Source organism: Sprattus sprattus (genome assembly GCF_963457725.1).
Source record: "Sprattus sprattus genome assembly, chromosome: 19".
NCBI lineage: Eukaryota > Metazoa > Chordata > Actinopteri > Clupeiformes > Clupeidae > Sprattus > Sprattus sprattus.
Window position 1 is genome coordinate 10,544,290 of NC_137917.1, and position 16,918 is coordinate 10,561,207.

The 16,918-nt window shown below is 39.7% G+C and overlaps 2 protein-coding genes across 3 annotated transcripts in view; both read left to right on the forward strand.

The window, feature by feature from the left end:
- Nucleotides 1-5,332: 5,332 nt before the first annotated feature.
- Nucleotides 5,333-7,312, forward strand: osr2 (odd-skipped related transciption factor 2; the record flags this gene model as incomplete). Of its 2 annotated transcripts, none has more annotated exons than XM_080857303.1 (3): nt 5,333-5,985; nt 6,365-6,464; nt 6,857-7,312. In XM_080857303.1, 3 exons carry the CDS (start codon nt 5,333-5,335, stop codon nt 7,037-7,039), a joined length of 936 nt encoding a protein of 311 aa, XP_080713429.1. In that variant the 3' UTR covers nt 7,040-7,312. The 2 variants fall into 2 exon arrangements, with proteins under 2 accessions (XP_080713429.1, XP_080713430.1); XM_080857304.1 differs by having other exon boundaries at nt 6,939-7,312.
- A 3,846-nt stretch (nt 7,313-11,158) lies between these two features.
- Nucleotides 11,159-16,918, forward strand: part of vps13b (vacuolar protein sorting 13 homolog B) — a 338,610-nt gene continuing 332,850 nt past the window's right edge. Inside the window, 3 exon segments of the mRNA XM_080857284.1 lie at nt 11,159-11,216; nt 12,331-12,493; nt 15,137-15,280. Coding sequence (XP_080713410.1) covers nt 12,347-12,493; nt 15,137-15,280 — 291 coding nt within the window. The 5' untranslated portion in view covers nt 11,159-11,216; nt 12,331-12,346.

Below are 16,918 nucleotides of genomic sequence, written 5' to 3' on the forward strand. Positions count from 1 at the left end.
AAGATCTTATGGTATTCAAAGAAGCCCCTCAGAAATACCTTTTTTTTCTCAGAAACAGTGTGTGTACCCCCCGAAACCTCAAGCTATGCTCTGCACTGCACTGCACTGCACTGCACTGCACTGCTCATGTGACAATGAGCTCATAGTGGCAGAAGTTATTCCGGGCTTCATTGTAAAATTACTTTCTGCAATATGCAGTCATTCTGCAGGATATTTTATACCAACCTGTTGTTCTGCATGAATCCCCTTCTCTGCCAATAATCTGGGCTGAAAAGATGTACACATTTTGGTTGGTCATAGATCAAACCATGTTTTATCCCTTCAGGAAAACAAGGCTTTTAACTAAATTGAAAGAAAATACCAAACTTTTATCTCTAACCGGCTCAGGTTTCACTACCCTGTTTCCCCTTGTGAATTCTGTCTTCATTGAAAAGGAATTTCCAGATACTGAGTGTTTCATTTCTCTGTTGCCTTTCATCGAAATGGCCAGTGACTTAGAAATGAATGTGGCTATATAGTTACTTAAAAATGTTTGGTCAGATAGATATTGACGGGTAGTCTAATTCAGTAGTGAATTGAAACTCGGTCGTTCATTGCATTATTTATAAATGAATCCAAATTATTTTTTGACATTTTGCTCTTTCTATAATTGATTCCGTTTAATTGTGTGATTAAGCTACTGAGAACACTGCAAAATGTCCTCCGGGTACGGAAATGCTATTTTGTTAGTGGTCTGTCCATCCCTTTCATTATAAACCACATATTTAGTGTTGCATACACTTTGTAAGGTTTTGTCCAAAAAGCTTCTCTTCAACTGCGATTGAGATGTGCTGACTGTAACAGATAGGGCCCGGATCTGGCGCCGATCTTTTAAAGCATGACGAACAGAGACTTATCTACAACGTTATGTTTGTCATATTGTTATGTTAAATATGAGATCTCACATGCCTCACACCCGCAATTTATTTTGGAAAAATGTGTTTAAATCACACGGTTTAAATTACAGTCAAGGTAAATATATTTTGTATTTAATATTTAGAGATTTCTTGGAATACAAGGATTGCACACACACAGGCTGTCGTGTAATTTCGCATTTGCTTTATCGTTGATTGTTCTGGTTGTACTTTACTTTACGTTCAAATGCAATATTTAAAAATAAATGTGACTTTGTGTGAGAGAGTTCAACATCAAAACATTTTTGTCGCCTATCCTAATTAGGTAGCCTATTGTTTTCTGCAGTGTTATTTAATTAAAAAATGTTTTGCAGACGCAATTTCTCTACATTTCGTTTAGAAACTGCGATAACGATCGTCCGTATTTATTTATGACATATATCATGAACGAATGAAGATACATTTGTTTTTTATCATTGTTCTCGCAGGAACGCGTGTAACTTATGCCATTCTTTTTACTGTCACGAATCGTTATTTAAAGGTCACTTTCTGTTTTCTTGCATCAACCCACTAACGTTTCTTCTAAAATAATAAAAATGTCACAGTATCTTTTCAACGCACCTCAGAGCGTTTCCGTTGTGTTCCTTCATTGCGGTGAAATTATGAATGAAGTCTTGCGGTGCGTTGTTCTACCTCGAATTTAACGTCATTCCGTTCACCGCCAATGGACGGCGCTGCAGACCTGGGGAAAATACTGTTCCAATCGCTTATGCGATGCCTCGCTCAGATTCACACTCCTATTCACGCTATTGTTGCCAGTGTCTTGAATTACGCAGTCGACATTGTACGAAAGTTAAATGAACAAAGGTATACTTAGTTCAGTATAAATGTAGTCTCATTCTATCAGCATGAGCCCAAATTTAGAGCCCAACTGACACAACCATTTCATGCGTAAAATCTACTATCTCTTCCATTTAGAGACAAGCAGCTATTTCTGTTTCCATTCTAAATATCAGCTGCTTATTTTCAGGGGTATAAAATATTTAAAATGTTATCTTTTATTAAGAGCATCACAAAATGTAGGCTAGTGCACCCCAATTAACAGGTGTACTGCAGAGCGTCGGCGTTAGAGCTCTTATGCCAGCACCTCATAATACACAATTTATCTTATTTTCTTATTAATTAGTGATTACTGGAATTTTTGAGAATGGAGGATACATTTCATGTCTAATGACAATCTTCAGTGTATGATAATATTAGAACATTCAACAGTGCGCTACTCGTCAACAAAACACAGTTAGGCTCGACCATGACCTGTTACAGGCAATTTACAACTTAATTATTTTAAAACAAGGATTAAAAGCAAATTTCAGGAATATAATATGTGGATAGACTTGTATAGCCTATATGTGCCTAAAGATTGTAGACATGCAAGACATTGTTTGTTGTTTATAATTATGATCCGATTAGGTAAAGCCATGCTCATTGGTTACTGATCATTCGACTTCTGTGCAAAATGTAAGCAAATTATTTGTGGTAAGGTTATTCATGCTGCAGTACATTAATTAACCCTTAGTCTGAATCTGTTATAAATATCATGTATTTATTTTCCTTACTTAAAAGTAAAGTGGTGAGCTGGGTATAGGTTACCAAAAAGTAGGTAGGTTTTGGCAACACCATCCCGTCACAGGATAGAATTCTAAATTGAAATGTCTAAAAATTGAGCTTCTCTAAAATCTGCTCTATTTTAAGTTTCAATTAAGATTGCTATTTAAGTAAGGACAGTTTTTTTTTTGCATAGTTCTGCTTTAGACAATTTGACCATACACTGGCTCAGACATGTAGTCAAAAAACAAGTAGGGTAATGCGACTCACAACCACAATGTAGTAAAACAGTGCAGTGGTTAACACACATACCAAGTCTCTACGCAATGTGCACGGCTTTACCGCTGATGTAAGTCACTCGAGTCATTCAAATTACGTTTTTGAGGCGTGAATTAGGAATAAAACACGTTTTCCCCTCTCTATTTCTGAGTCTCCAAGAAAATCTGAACCACCCCGAAAAAATGTTACGGTTTAGATTTGAGGTGTCAGATCCATGTTGAGCTGAACGCCGTCCTCTTGAATTGTAGTTGCTATCCAAACACAAATAAACAGAGAAGAGCATTGGAGTTGATCGCGGGTAGAGGGCGTGTCGAGGGCGGGCTGAGCGAGCTTGAGCTCCGAGCCCTGAAAAGTGAAGGACCTGTTGCGCTGAACTGCACTCGAGTCGAACTCCCAGCTCAGCGCAGGACTTCAGGAGCGCAGCTAAGAGAAACTCAACTTTGTCCACCATTAGTTCATATTCGCAACTCGACTCAGAAGATATAAGTAGGCAATCAGCTCAAAGAGGGCAATGAATTGTATATGGACAAACTTGGAAGATTTTTGCTGATCTTACGTGGGTGTTCGACGCCTTGCACCAGGCGTTGTGGATTACTGAAAAACAGAACTCTTTGTGGGCGACCTTTGGCATCTATTTATTGGGGGTAAGATTGTAGCTCCATTTGAAGCAACCGATCTCGTTAGTGTCCATTGCATTGACAGTCAATATAGTATTTTTTACATAGACTACATTTTTAAGAATTGTTAGTGTGCCGAGCTGTCAGAAGATACCACTCGTGTCAAGAAACGCGACCATGTCCAAAACTATGTAGAAGACAAAAAAATATGTATTTTTGCCATACTTACCAATTAACCATTTAAAAGGGCAACTGAGTCTTGTGTATAGCGGTTGATAAACTATTTTTAAACGAGTGATTGCCTGCGAAAATCAGAGGGATTTTCTCCATTCAAAAACGACTAACCTCTAACTTGATGAATGTGCACTTAAAGTGTCTAAAAAACTCTATTCACAATTGGGACAACCTTTATTGTTTCAACAACATGAATTATACACAACCTTATATTGTCGAAATTGCATGTCTTTATCTTTATGACATATGCTGTGCTACGTTGTTACAGTGGTCATATAATTTCACATTCAAAATTGCGATAATAGAATCTGCTGGCTAGAGCCCATGTGCTTGGACAAAACGAGAACCTGTTTTAGAGCTACATTTCCCGAACGGGTGCCCAAACAGCCTTATCTATCCTCACTGAGCTATGTTTAGGGTAGTCGTCAAAACAAGCAGCGTATCAAATGATGCTCGTAATTCTCCGATTTACGAACATGCAGTAAGCTTGGTTGGCCCTACTTTTACTCCCTCGTGCAATTCATATTATTCTCAAAAAAAAAAATCCGATGCCTAGTAGGCTACTACAGGCTTTAAAGCTGATCGTAAAGGACCTTTATTATGTAATACTTCGGGCGAACAGTAATATTGTGCTATAGTCTCTCAAATGAAACATGACATTGTCAACCCTCATGTTCATGCCTGTAGACTTCGGCACATCACTGGGTGATGCTTTCCTAACTCAGGAAAGCTTGATCATGCTTTTAATCCACGAAGCCACAGTTATTTCTCTATCTGAGATTTGTGAAGGCCGTACTCATCTTAACCCCACAACACAGTTTCAATGTCAGTGTAGGCCTTTACTTACCTCACTTCAGTGTACTCGGTTTAAAGTCAGATGAAGCAAAGAGGTCTGAGAGATCTTTACCCCTGTATTGAATTGCAAAACAAATGTTTCCATTGTGTTCAAATACATTATTCCTTCGGGGGATTCAATGTTAAATACATTTAAAAATATGTTAAATGTTGCATGCAATCATATCTGGTTATTATGTTAGCCAAAGGGGTATTTTTAAACAGAGAGAAACAGACGTTCTTGACGACAGGCTGTCTCATATCACAATATAGTTGGTTGATTTTTTTTAACCTGATTTTAATATCTACTTAAGTCGTGGAATAAATACGATTTTAATACGTGTTCCTCCGTACACACATTTCTAATGACTTAAATAGTTTAAGCCATATTATGTTTAAAATTCAGTCTTTTAATCCCTAATATTCTACAATTGGGGACTAACAAATAGCACTGTATTTTCTGTCTAATTGAAGTCGTCACACATGGAATCGGCTTGATGTTGTGAAGCCTATTCCATTTTTGTGCATCATATCCTAAAATATCTCACACAAACCGTGCCAACCAAACTAAACTTCTCTTCAACCATAATGCCTAAATATGTCATGAAGAGATCCTGTGCCAACTGAAGACATGGAAACTGTAATCACAAAATATAAGACATGCATGTAAAACAGGCATAGTATTGAGTTAACCCACTTTTGTTTTTGAGTTTATTCATACTTTTGCAGCCAGTTGACCTCGCAGTCTTTTGCCATATCAACACTGTCTTGTGAAATCGACTATTAAAAAACACATACTCTAATAAATATTCTTTTCTTACAGATCTCGAGCGGGAGTTTGGTCCGTCTCTAAAAAAATCTGTGTTGAAAATGGGGAGCAAAGCACTGCCTGCACCGATTCCACTCCACCCGTCCCTACAGCTGACAAACTATTCCTTTCTACAAGCTGTCAATACTTTTCCTGCGGCCGTGGACCACCTGCAAGGACTGTACGGCTTAAGTGCTGTACAAACTATGCACATGAACCACTGGACTCTTGGCTATCCGCACATGCAAGGACTGAGGTCAACGATTACCGAAATGGCTGCAGCTCAAGGGCTGGTTGATCCCAGGTTCGCTTTCCCTACGTTACCCTTTGCCACGCACCTTTTCCACCCAAAACAAGGTACCATTACGCATGTCATACCCTCCCTGCACAAAGACAGGCCGAGGTTTGACTTTGCTAACCTCGCCATTGCCGCTACCCAGGAGGACCCGCCAAAATCTGGAGAGCTCTCCAAGCTGACTGCAGGTCTAACTGGCGCAATCTCGGAGCTGAACAAACTTTCACCGGACAGAAAACCCACGCGCGGACGGCTGCCCTCAAAAACGAAAAAGGAATTTATTTGCAAGTTCTGTGGCAGGCACTTCACCAAGTCCTATAACCTTCTCATCCACGAGAGAACCCACACTGATGAGAGGCCGTACACATGTGACATTTGTCACAAGGCTTTCAGAAGACAAGACCATCTCCGAGACCATAGGTAAGCATTTTATTCCTCTTTTTAGGATAAACAGTGACGGTACAGGGTTTCATTATGTTCTAAATACGTATGGTGACGCGGAGGATTTCTGAAGTTGTTGCATTTTCATGACTTATGACTTCAGTAAAATGTCATCCTGCCGACGTGCCAGATATCTTCTAGTTACCTATGCACTTTTCTGTTGGTTTTCCTTAATTCATAACTGCAGTTTCGCTTATAGTACTGGAGGGCGCTAAAGCATCGCTTTCCAGACACAAACTGAAAATCTTCGTTTTGCATGGACGGAGAGAGCGTTTCACAATTACTCGGCCGTTGCTGACTGTTTTTAAAATATATGTAATCGGTTTTCTAACCCTGATATCTGTGCATTAATTTGCAGATACATCCATTCCAAGGAAAAACCATTCAAATGTCAGGAGTGTGGGAAGGGATTTTGTCAGTCTCGAACCTTAGCTGTTCACAAAACATTGCATATGCAGGTAAGATATTTTTTGTTTTTGTGATATCAGTGTCTCCATTTAATGTGGTGTTTCACTAATTATGCTGGTAAAGTCCACATAACACACGCCGTTGGAGTAGACAGAGGCTTTCGTGCAAGATATGCCATCATGTTATTTCTGGTGATATCAGAATGGTTCTTTATGCTAATGATGCTCAAAATAGCACATAATGCAATCCATGTGACTCACAGACAATTGAAAATGGCTTAGGACGGGAAGAAACCATAACATTACAATGATTGATCTTACCTGAAGAAATGCAACATGAAGTGGGACATTACAATACATTATTATGTTAAAATAAAACCTATAGAAAATAATGGGATTAACAATTAAGGGAATAATCATTTGCTTGCTTCAAATCTGAACAGGAATCTCCTCACAAATGCCCCACATGCGGAAGAACCTTTAATCAAAGAAGTAACCTGAAAACTCACCTTCTCACCCATACAGACATCAAGCCCTACAGCTGTGAGCGCTGCGGAAAGGTGTTTCGGCGCAACTGTGACCTGCGACGGCATAGTTTGACACATACTCCCCATCAGGACTTCTAGTCTCGATGGCTGGACAGAGAAATAAAAAACAAAAATAAACGGACAAAACCAGAATAGCAGCAGCGCAGACTGGAGGATAAACAAGCACGGACAAAAGGGCAAAATATCAAAGCAATGGATTCATCGCTTGCATAAAACTCAGACAAGACAACGACGATCCTGGACTAATTTTTGTCGTCCTTGTAAATACAAAAGCCCCTGGAACCTATGTAAATAATATTTTTCCCCTGACGTTTTGTTTTTTGTATTTGTTCTGTTTGATTTTAAAACTGTTGAAACTTGCCTATACGTGGTTGTTTGTTAAATTGTATTGTAGAAATAAAATGTAATTATAACCATGAAGTATTATGTTCTCTTCAGTTGTTTGTAACACCGTAAATATTGTAAACAATAAAACAGTAGACTTAATGTTTTACAATGCCCTTTGCAGGAGGTGTGGAACTAACAAATAAGTCAATCCTAATCTTTTTCCATCAAAACACGCAATAAATCATTACTGAGCTGGCGAATACTCCTTAAATAACCCCTTTCTTGGCTGAAACAATGTTGTTGCACAAGGCTTTTATTGGAAAGAAGTGGTAACACCGAAGCAGTCAGCGTTAGAGCTGCTGTTGGAAGAGTAACATTAACTCATTCATTCCAAAATTCCTGAGTGAAATCATGTTTTGGCTTTGCAATTAGACATTGTGGAGAAACTACATATGTATTTGTTTCGCCCTATACCAATAATTATATGAATTATAATAACAACAACAATAATAATACTACTAATAATACATTATATTATTATTAATAATAAGGATAATAACAATAATAGTAAACTCATGGAAAAGCTCTCAGTAGTCAGCTTATAAATAACAAAATGCGTTTCATTTAATTTTATAATGTCTTCTCAATTTAAATCGAATCTATTATTATTATTTACCCACTGCTCCATCATAGCAAAGGCACTATAGCTGAAGAATATATACATATATTTTGAAGGGCAAAATAAATCTGAGCCCTTGAAGGCGCGCCTGTTGGTTAGGCCGTCAATGGAAATAGTTCAAAATGCTGCTATGGAATCCTATTCGTTGTCTTTATGGCATTATAGCATGTTTCATCATCTCAGGATAAATTACCTTAAATCCAAATACTCTGCGGCCTTCACCCCATGTGTTGAGGCTGAACAGCCCATGCAACAGGTTACTCCTCCAGCAGAGCGCAGTTCATTGAGATTTCATTCCCGAGTGCTGAGAGCGAAATGGCTAATAAGAGATGCCGTGTGGGAATAAAAGATGATTTATTTATTCCATGTATTAATTAAACCAGGGAGAGTGTCAGATGCATTTCAAGTGCAGGACTTTATGCTATACCTGGTGACTGAAAGTCCTTGTTTAGAAGATAATTACTTTACTATTTAGACAGATAATTACTTTACTATTTTGTTATACTACTTTGCTTTCAAGACATTTGATTATGCACTACCACATTTTACAGCACGTCTTTTCGATGGTTGTTGGTTAGGGAAAAGAAGAACTTTGAGATGTGAAGTTGCGATGCATTTCATTTTGCACCCTTAAAACCCATAAAAGAGTCAGTTGTTGTGCCTGGAAATAATTGCGTTGCTTGTATATTCTTAACAGGGAAAATAACGTTTTAGGATCAAATCTAAGATTTTGTTATACCACGCAGAGTAGCCTATGAGTCCAAATGACAACACCTTATTAAGCGTAAGAAACGTTGTAAATGACTGCAGCATCCGCTACAATTTTTATGCACCAATTCAAAACAACATTATTTTATCCCAAATGACAAACCAAGCGATCAGGCACCATGGGAATGCACTATACAAACATCCTATGTAGGCTAATTGTAAGTTATGTTTTATCAGAAAACGAATAGGCCTAACAATATACATCGATATACGAATTAATATAGGCTATCAATACAGGGGATTTCCTGAATATCAAAATAAGTTGCAAGTGTAATACCACGCGGCAAAAACAAACAACAGTTCAGTGAATCGAATGATTATTATAGTTAGTTATGTTTTCCATGCTTACAATGAGCTCGAATACTTACATGAGCCAAAACATTTTTTACAGCACACCCTTTGTGCCTGTACATCTCATGTTTTCACTACTGTTTTGTAAAAAAAAGTCTCTGAAAGTAAACATTTAACACGGACGGGTCGAAACCAAGTTAAAAAAAAACAGCTAATTGCGTATAATCAGCGTTACATATTTAATCTGTTTGTGAAATAAAGCCATTTTATGCAACAAAAAAAGCCATTGGACATTTAAAAAGGGAATACAACCTTTCCGTAGGGGTTAAGCCGTAAAGGCTATGGGGGCCTCCGTGATTTTATATTCACGGAAGTGGAAATCAAGCGTGGAGAAAATATAGAGCTGTCATATGTCCTGATTTTGACAAAGGCATTTACACATTTGACCTCTACAGAACCAGTTTTCCATGTTTGGAAATTATTGTAACTTAACACCAGAGGAACAATACTGGCCCATGAGTTATATGAATGTCAAGTCTAACAAGTGCAATGACAGACTTAAGTGAGAATTTAAGGCCATTTTGAAGCCAAAATTGTGAAGGAATCTTATCCAAAATAAACACATTCATCAGAAAGGTCTGCTCTTGATTAATATGGTGTGTAATGTGTGTGTGTGTGTGTGTGTGTGTGTAAAACAGAGAGAGAGAGAGAAGAGTGAGAGAGAGAGAAAGAAAAGAAGGAGAGAGTGTGTGTGCCCTTTTTCTCAGGAATGTCCTTTTGGCTGACAAATCCATATAACTGCCTTAACCTTGATCTGATCAAATGAACTTGTGGCATTAGCTGAGTGACCACTGCTGCACACTCAGGGCACAGGTCCAGTAGTGCAGCAGTCTCTGATATTCTCAGACTTCTTAACCTCTAATCTGCAGTTCTTCATGGTATTGGCATGTAGTCATTTATAATGACAATAGTTTTTTAGAAAATGGATAATATTGTGATTCTGCAACCATAAAAGGGGCTTTCGCATTAGGCAATACTGGAGTACATCGTAATTTTAAATATTTTCAGGGTGAGGGCACATCATATATGATCATATGTCAATTCAGTGCACTGCAGCAGATAACTGGCCTTTGCTTGAGTAACAGCCTGCTACATGCTTTAATGGGATTAATGAATCATTAAATTGTATTATGTATATGTATATTACATAACAGCACAAACCTGGTGTAGACCATGTTTCTATGGGAGTGTAATGTTAAGACAAAAAAATGTTCTCTTAAATTAGGATATGTTACAGAATCCAAAATGTTTGTTCACCTGTTAGTATTCATTAGGATATGATGTGAATCATGTTTGGTTTTTTAAACCCACCAAGGCAAAAGTTCTCCGGGATATAACTTGAAGTGTTTCCCCATATCTGGTTTCACACAAAAGGGACATTTTGCAGACCAGGAAAAGAAGACTAAGAAGTAATATTTGAAGATTGTAGATCAGTAAGATATTAATTTTAAATGTATTTATGATATTGGCAGTATAGACTGTCACTGGATAAATCAGTTGAATTTCCAAAAGGTGAACTGTAAAACTGGTCGATCTTGATAGGGGTCAGAGGATGAGATAGGGCTCGCTGTAAAAGAAGACACAGCTTCACACTTCATATGTACATTTTTCTTGTTTTTCAGCCTGTTATGGCCAGTTATCAAACGGTTACATAGTCCATATCCGTGTAAATGTTTTTCTGTATAATCTCAGTTGTATGCGTCATTATTACTATTGCAAGCTTGTGGGAAATATTTGTAGCCTATGGAAGAAATTTTCATGTTGTTTACCGTTTTCAAAATGAGGCACAAATTATTTCTCCACTCAAACATGCTATGGTCCAAATGTAATGTTTTCATACTTGAACTGAAATACTTTGCTAAAATATAATCACAGACGTGAAATGTTGATATTATTATTTCAATTCATGCAACACTAGTTAAAAGCTACTCTCACAGATGTTACCTCCTGGGCTACGGTTTCGCAATAAACCAACACAAAATTGCGCTGCAGCAGAGGAAGTGACGTTATCATCCGACAGGAAGTCGCAACTTGCATACGGAAGGAATGATGTTGATGTTTGTTGGATAGCTAGCGAAAGCAATGTGTCAGTGTGGAATAGTGGCAACAAGTTGAAAGAGCTCGTGTGAAGTAAGACACATTTATCTTTCATAAATTATATGGGTATGGGGGTGGGATCTACGGCATTATATTTTCTCGCGGACATCATTTAGTCCCTATCCAGTCAGCTGTGGATGTAACCTGCTAGCCTGAAAGCTAGGTATTTGTCAAGCTAACTTATCCAGCTATTCCAGCTGTGTTAGCCCTGGGGAAAGTAACACAGCTCTGACAGTGTTGTCAGGCAATTTTAATTAAGTGTACAAGGTCGAAACTTCCAGCACGGGAACATTTAAGCATAAATTCACTGTGGGTTTGAAACATATATTCGGGACGTTTCGTGCCTTCTAGACAGACAGCATTGTTATCATTACAATAAGTTAGCTAACTTGATGTCAAACACCTTGCCAGATGGCTTGCTAAGTTGTTTTTGTACTCAGGTCCTACTGGCAGTTAACCATACATGTAACTTTTCATCGTTAATTAGACAACATTCAAAAATAATAAAATACAGGCTATGGGACCGCACAGCAACATTTTACCTACATCTCAATGTCCAGCCATTTCCAATTAATAATATCGTGTTGTGAATTGACCGGTAAAGTTAATAAATATCCTGTCACAGCACAGTCCTGCACACAGAATATTGCTTCACATCAGTCTGCATTAATAAACGCCCAAGGTGTTTTTGTAGTTGTCTTTAGCAGCATAACAAACCCATACTGTCACTGATTGCTCGTAAACAGTGCTTCTTTTAAAAAATGTGCGTATGAATGAATGGATGTACCACGAATGTTTTTATCTTGTTATTTTAACATTTTTCACTGTGGGCATTTGAATGTTAATCTGGTCTCCATAATGTAGTCATCTTGCAAAGTAAACAGTCAAGCACCTCTCTCAATGTCAGTAGACTGGAGGTGTCCTACCACCTATGGAACCTTTCCCCGAAGAGCTGTATGTTTTTATGTCTTTATAAAGCTGTTTGGTATCTGCACAAAATCTTGACCATATGGTCGTTGTTCTTGTTTCTAAAAACATTCCACTGTAAACACTGTTTGTCATCCACAATCTGGATGTGACAGGATGTTTACGCCCTTCTCTTGTGCTGTGCTTTAACTTCGAATCATTTCCCATGTTTGCACTGCAGCTGACACAAGCTCAGGATGCTGGAGTCCTACGTCACTCCGCTCTTGATGAGCTATGTGAACCGCTACATCAAGAACCTGAAGCCCTCGGACCTGCAACTGTCTCTGTGGGGGGGAGACGTGGTCCTCAGCAAGCTGGACCTCAAGCTGGACGTGCTGGAGCAGGTATGAGTACTGTGGCATACGTTATTTGGACGGTTCCCGATAGAACATCTATAGATGCTCAGACTATAAACAAACCATGTCATGAAACACTGTTTACGGTTAAGGTTAGGGATTGAGTTTGATTACAGTGATGTTTAGTGAACAATAAGAGGGGCTGATCTTGAATATGAATTCCAACAAACCATCTGTAAAGTCTGTGAAGGTGGACTATCCAAATCAAGTGTGGCCGATAACTGTGTTCCTGTAGTTAAGCTGGAAAGGCAGGGTGACGACTACACAACATCGATGCAGTCATTGATCCTCCCCTTCAGATAGAGGAGCATTAACTAATGGTACATAACAGTGAAATGTACCACCTATAACACTTAGTGTAATTAACATGTATTTCAAAATTCAGCATGTCATGATAGTGATTATAATAAAGTAAGCATAATAAAGTAAAATTGTGACTCATAACAAATATAATAACAGGTGATTGATATGCAGAAATGTCAGAAATGCAGTATTTCATGTATTTCAGCCGTTGGTTCGATGCCCAGGGCGCATACAAGCTGATAATGAATGAACAGGCCTGTCTATATTGAAAGTCTCTTTGGATGAATATGTCAGTGTTATGGTGAGAGAGCTGGAATCAAAATGTTCATACACACCATAGCAGAGACAGGCCATGGGTACTCTGAGCATCTAGCATGGGGATGATTTTCCAAACAGTTGTATGCTTGTTTCTCTTTTGCACCCGTTAGTGTGTGTGTGTGTGTGTGTGTGTGTGTGTGTGTGTGTGTGTGTGTGTAACATAGTGCATTGATTGTGTTTCAGGGCCCATAGATCACCTGCCTTTCATACAAGTTAGACCAATGGTTTGATTTAAAAAAGGGACCAATAGCAGCTATAGTACAGCTAAGTAGTAGTGTATCTAATACAGCTAAGTACAGAGTAGTATAATAGTTGATGTGGGTGCATCATTTGATCCAGAGTCATATCATTTTGAATAGATGTCATGTGAAGTAATTAAACGTGTATGATGCAGCATAGCCAATGCTTTTGTAAATGAAGGCTGAAAATCCAGTCAGTTTGGTTGCTTGGTAGAGACACTCTACCAACAGTACTCTGATGTTGATCTTTCCAGACGTAAGCCCATTTGATTGTAAACATGTAATTTCATGGACTGAACATAAGGTTGTCATATTGAACACTGTGTTACTTTCAGCATAACTCCGATGTCATAATGGGTACACAATGCAACCTCAAAACCAGTGAGTCTGACACAGGCTGGCAGTGATGCACATGGCTGTCAAAGAGAAGATGCAACATAGTGAAGTTTGTCAGGTTGTCTCATCTGTCTCAGGTTTAGAATTATGTTTCAAGTTCTTGTTGAGTTCTTTTATCATTTTTCAACCCACCAGTGCTGGCTAGGACTGTCTGTCTACTCAGAAACACATGTCTCCCCCCAAAAGGGGCATCTGATGTTGCTCAACAGTGACACCCATGGAAATAGTCATGGATGCCTCAACGCATGACACTCAGGAGCTTGACGGCCTGTTTTTACATGTCAGTGGTCACGGCCTTTTTTCACAGCCACTGCTTGATCTTCAAAAAAAAAAAAAAGAAGAATACTCAGAACTGTCCATAGCTCAGGGCAACACTAATGGGAAAGCCATCTAGACTAAGGGAAAAACACTCTGCAGAAGTAGCTATTGTTAGCGTTCAAAGACACTGTAGACCTCACCAGAGGCAGACTCGGCTAACCACAGTCAGATTTCTCCGCAGCGTTTTATCTGTCAGCCGACTTTGTGTCACACTGAGATGGATTTACGGGTGCATTTGCTTTGCTTTGCTTTGTTATTCCGGGGGTACAGCGTGCCTTCCCATATCTGGATCGAATCAGTCTGCCATGTTTCGGAGAATGTTTCCTTTGCTCAGAGTGGTTCACGAGTGTTGCTCAAGCACAGACATAAACACCACCTAACAAAAGGGCCACGCTGGAAATGCTGATTGGAATCAGCTTTGCATCCACCCTCCAGTGGGAAATGAATTAGCCTTTTTTTTTTTTTTGGAGTTCGGCGCAAACGGGGTGATCTCTCCAGCGTTCCAGCGGAATTGTTTCCTCACCGGGCTACATGAGTAATTTCCCCCGCGGCAGATCAAATTTGGACGCGCAGCGTAATCTGTGCAGGAATGATTAGGGACGATTCTTTGTTCTCTTGGAAAGACCGGCCACAAATCTGTGACAAGCACTCCTCAAAAATGTAATTATTAGCTTTTAATGGTGGGGGGAAACATTCAGAGCTGTGTTGGGAGTTTGTCTTCATGGGGTGCCTCCCCTCACACCGAGCTCCATGGCAGAAGTCTGTGATGCATAGCACTCCAGAGAGGGTGAGGGGAGAAGGAGAGACAGTGGGAGGGTCTGAGTGTAAATCTTCTTTTCTTTTCTTGTTGTTTTTTTCTTTTTTCCTTTAATCCCTATCTAGCCATTTTACATTGACTAGTGATGGATGTGGTTTTTATGAAAACAGTATGAAAACAAAGAAATATCTCAAATAGAATTGTTTTCTTTAGTCTGTTTTTAGAGCTCCTACCTCTCAGTCAGAGTCTCATATTTTTTCCTCTCCTGCCTGTTGCTTCTGTTGCCTTGTGTGCCTGCAGGAGCTGAAGTTACCTTTCACCTTCCTGAGCGGTCACATCCACGAGCTGCGAATCCACGTGCCATGGACGAAGCTTGGCTCAGAGCCGGTGGTCATCACCATCAACACCATGGAGTGCATCCTGAAGCTGAAGGATGGAGCCCAGGTGAGTGCTCAGACACACTTGCGGGGTCATGCTTTAGAGGGTTAGCCGCCAGTTAGCATAAGCTATTTTGGTGCCGGGAAGTTTGTTTCGCATGGTAGACATTAACCAATGAATGTTTATTTTTTTTTTTAAAGCTCTGAAGTGGTTCCATGACTCGGCATGAATCATCATACACTTAATTCTACACTGTTTCACTCACATAGTGTTTATTGTTTAATTTTCGGGCCTATTGTCTTTCCCCTCTGGCATGGAGTCCTCAAATCCACCCACTGGTTTGGTTGATGTCTTTGCTCCATGCTGACTTGACTGAGTCTCAGGCTCACAGCCTGTGTCCCATCATCATCATTGGAGGGGTGTTGCTACCAAATGGCTCTCCCACAGACCCTCAAAACCATACTCATCCTCTGAAGGAGAGAAAGAGACGAATCAAAGCCTTGAATCAGAACCTACCACACCACACCATACCACACCACACCACACCACACCACACCACTCCACTCCACTCCACTCTATTCTACTCCACAGCATTCACTTCCCAAGTCTACAATGTTATTACGCTTGGCTTCGGGCTTCCATTATTATGTGGTGACATTCTTTCCAGACATGGCTTTAGGGTTCATTAGCACAACATGCCTTTAGTAGCTCAGTCCTTGATCTTCTCCATTGCCTCCGGATTGTCGCACCCTCAGCTCCTTGCTGCTTTTGATGAGGGTGCGCTCATAAGCAAACACAACAAGGAGACAAGAAAGTAAATAAATCACGGATGCATTGGTGGAACATGATGTCATGCCTCTGTACTGTGTGTTTGGATTTTTGATCTATGTATTTCAAAGAAAAAAAGAGTAGAGAATAGTCCATGGGGGGAATAAAAAAGAAAAAAACAGGCAGACACTGGCGTCACCGACTTTAAAATAAGTTTTCCAATGAGGAGCACATTGGAGGATGAAAGGGTTCACCACGGGAAAGAGCTGCTTCGCAAACTGTCTTTTAATTTAAGGTCAGAAACGAGCCCTGCTGCTTCAGAGCGAGTCACGTTTCACGGCAAAGCCAAGCGTCATGATTAATAAGCCATCTATTTCTGTTTAACGTAAGTGTGCCGCTGCCACTGTCACAGACGTGTGACTTCGTTCGCCACGCTCGTGATCTTGGAGTCTGAAAACTCTTGATCTTTGATGTTAAATGTCTCTGTATTCTCTCCGATGTGAGCTAGGATCGCACTCCACACATTCTTGAGCCAGTTTTGGGTTAGTTAAACTCTGTGCATGCGATAAAACCTAATTAAGCCCACAGGAAATGATGCACATTTCCTCAAACTTCGTCAGCGTATATATATATATGTATATATGTATATATGTCTGTGTGTAACCAGTCATAATGTTTGGGAACGTTTACTCTATGGCAGACCATAAAGAAGAAACAGTGAGCCGCTTTGTGGAGTGCAATTTCAGAAGCTTTTCATGAGTTTAGTCCCGTCGAGTCTTTTCCCCCTCAGCAGGCATCAGTTGTTTCAGAGTACACATCGTCAGTCACTTTAGAGGCGGCGGGATCAACTCCAGCTGCGGCGATCAAGTCAACGCGCGGACCACCGGTGAAAGGCGACTCTCCCGACGGCCGTGCCACCAAAACTGGCCACTGAAA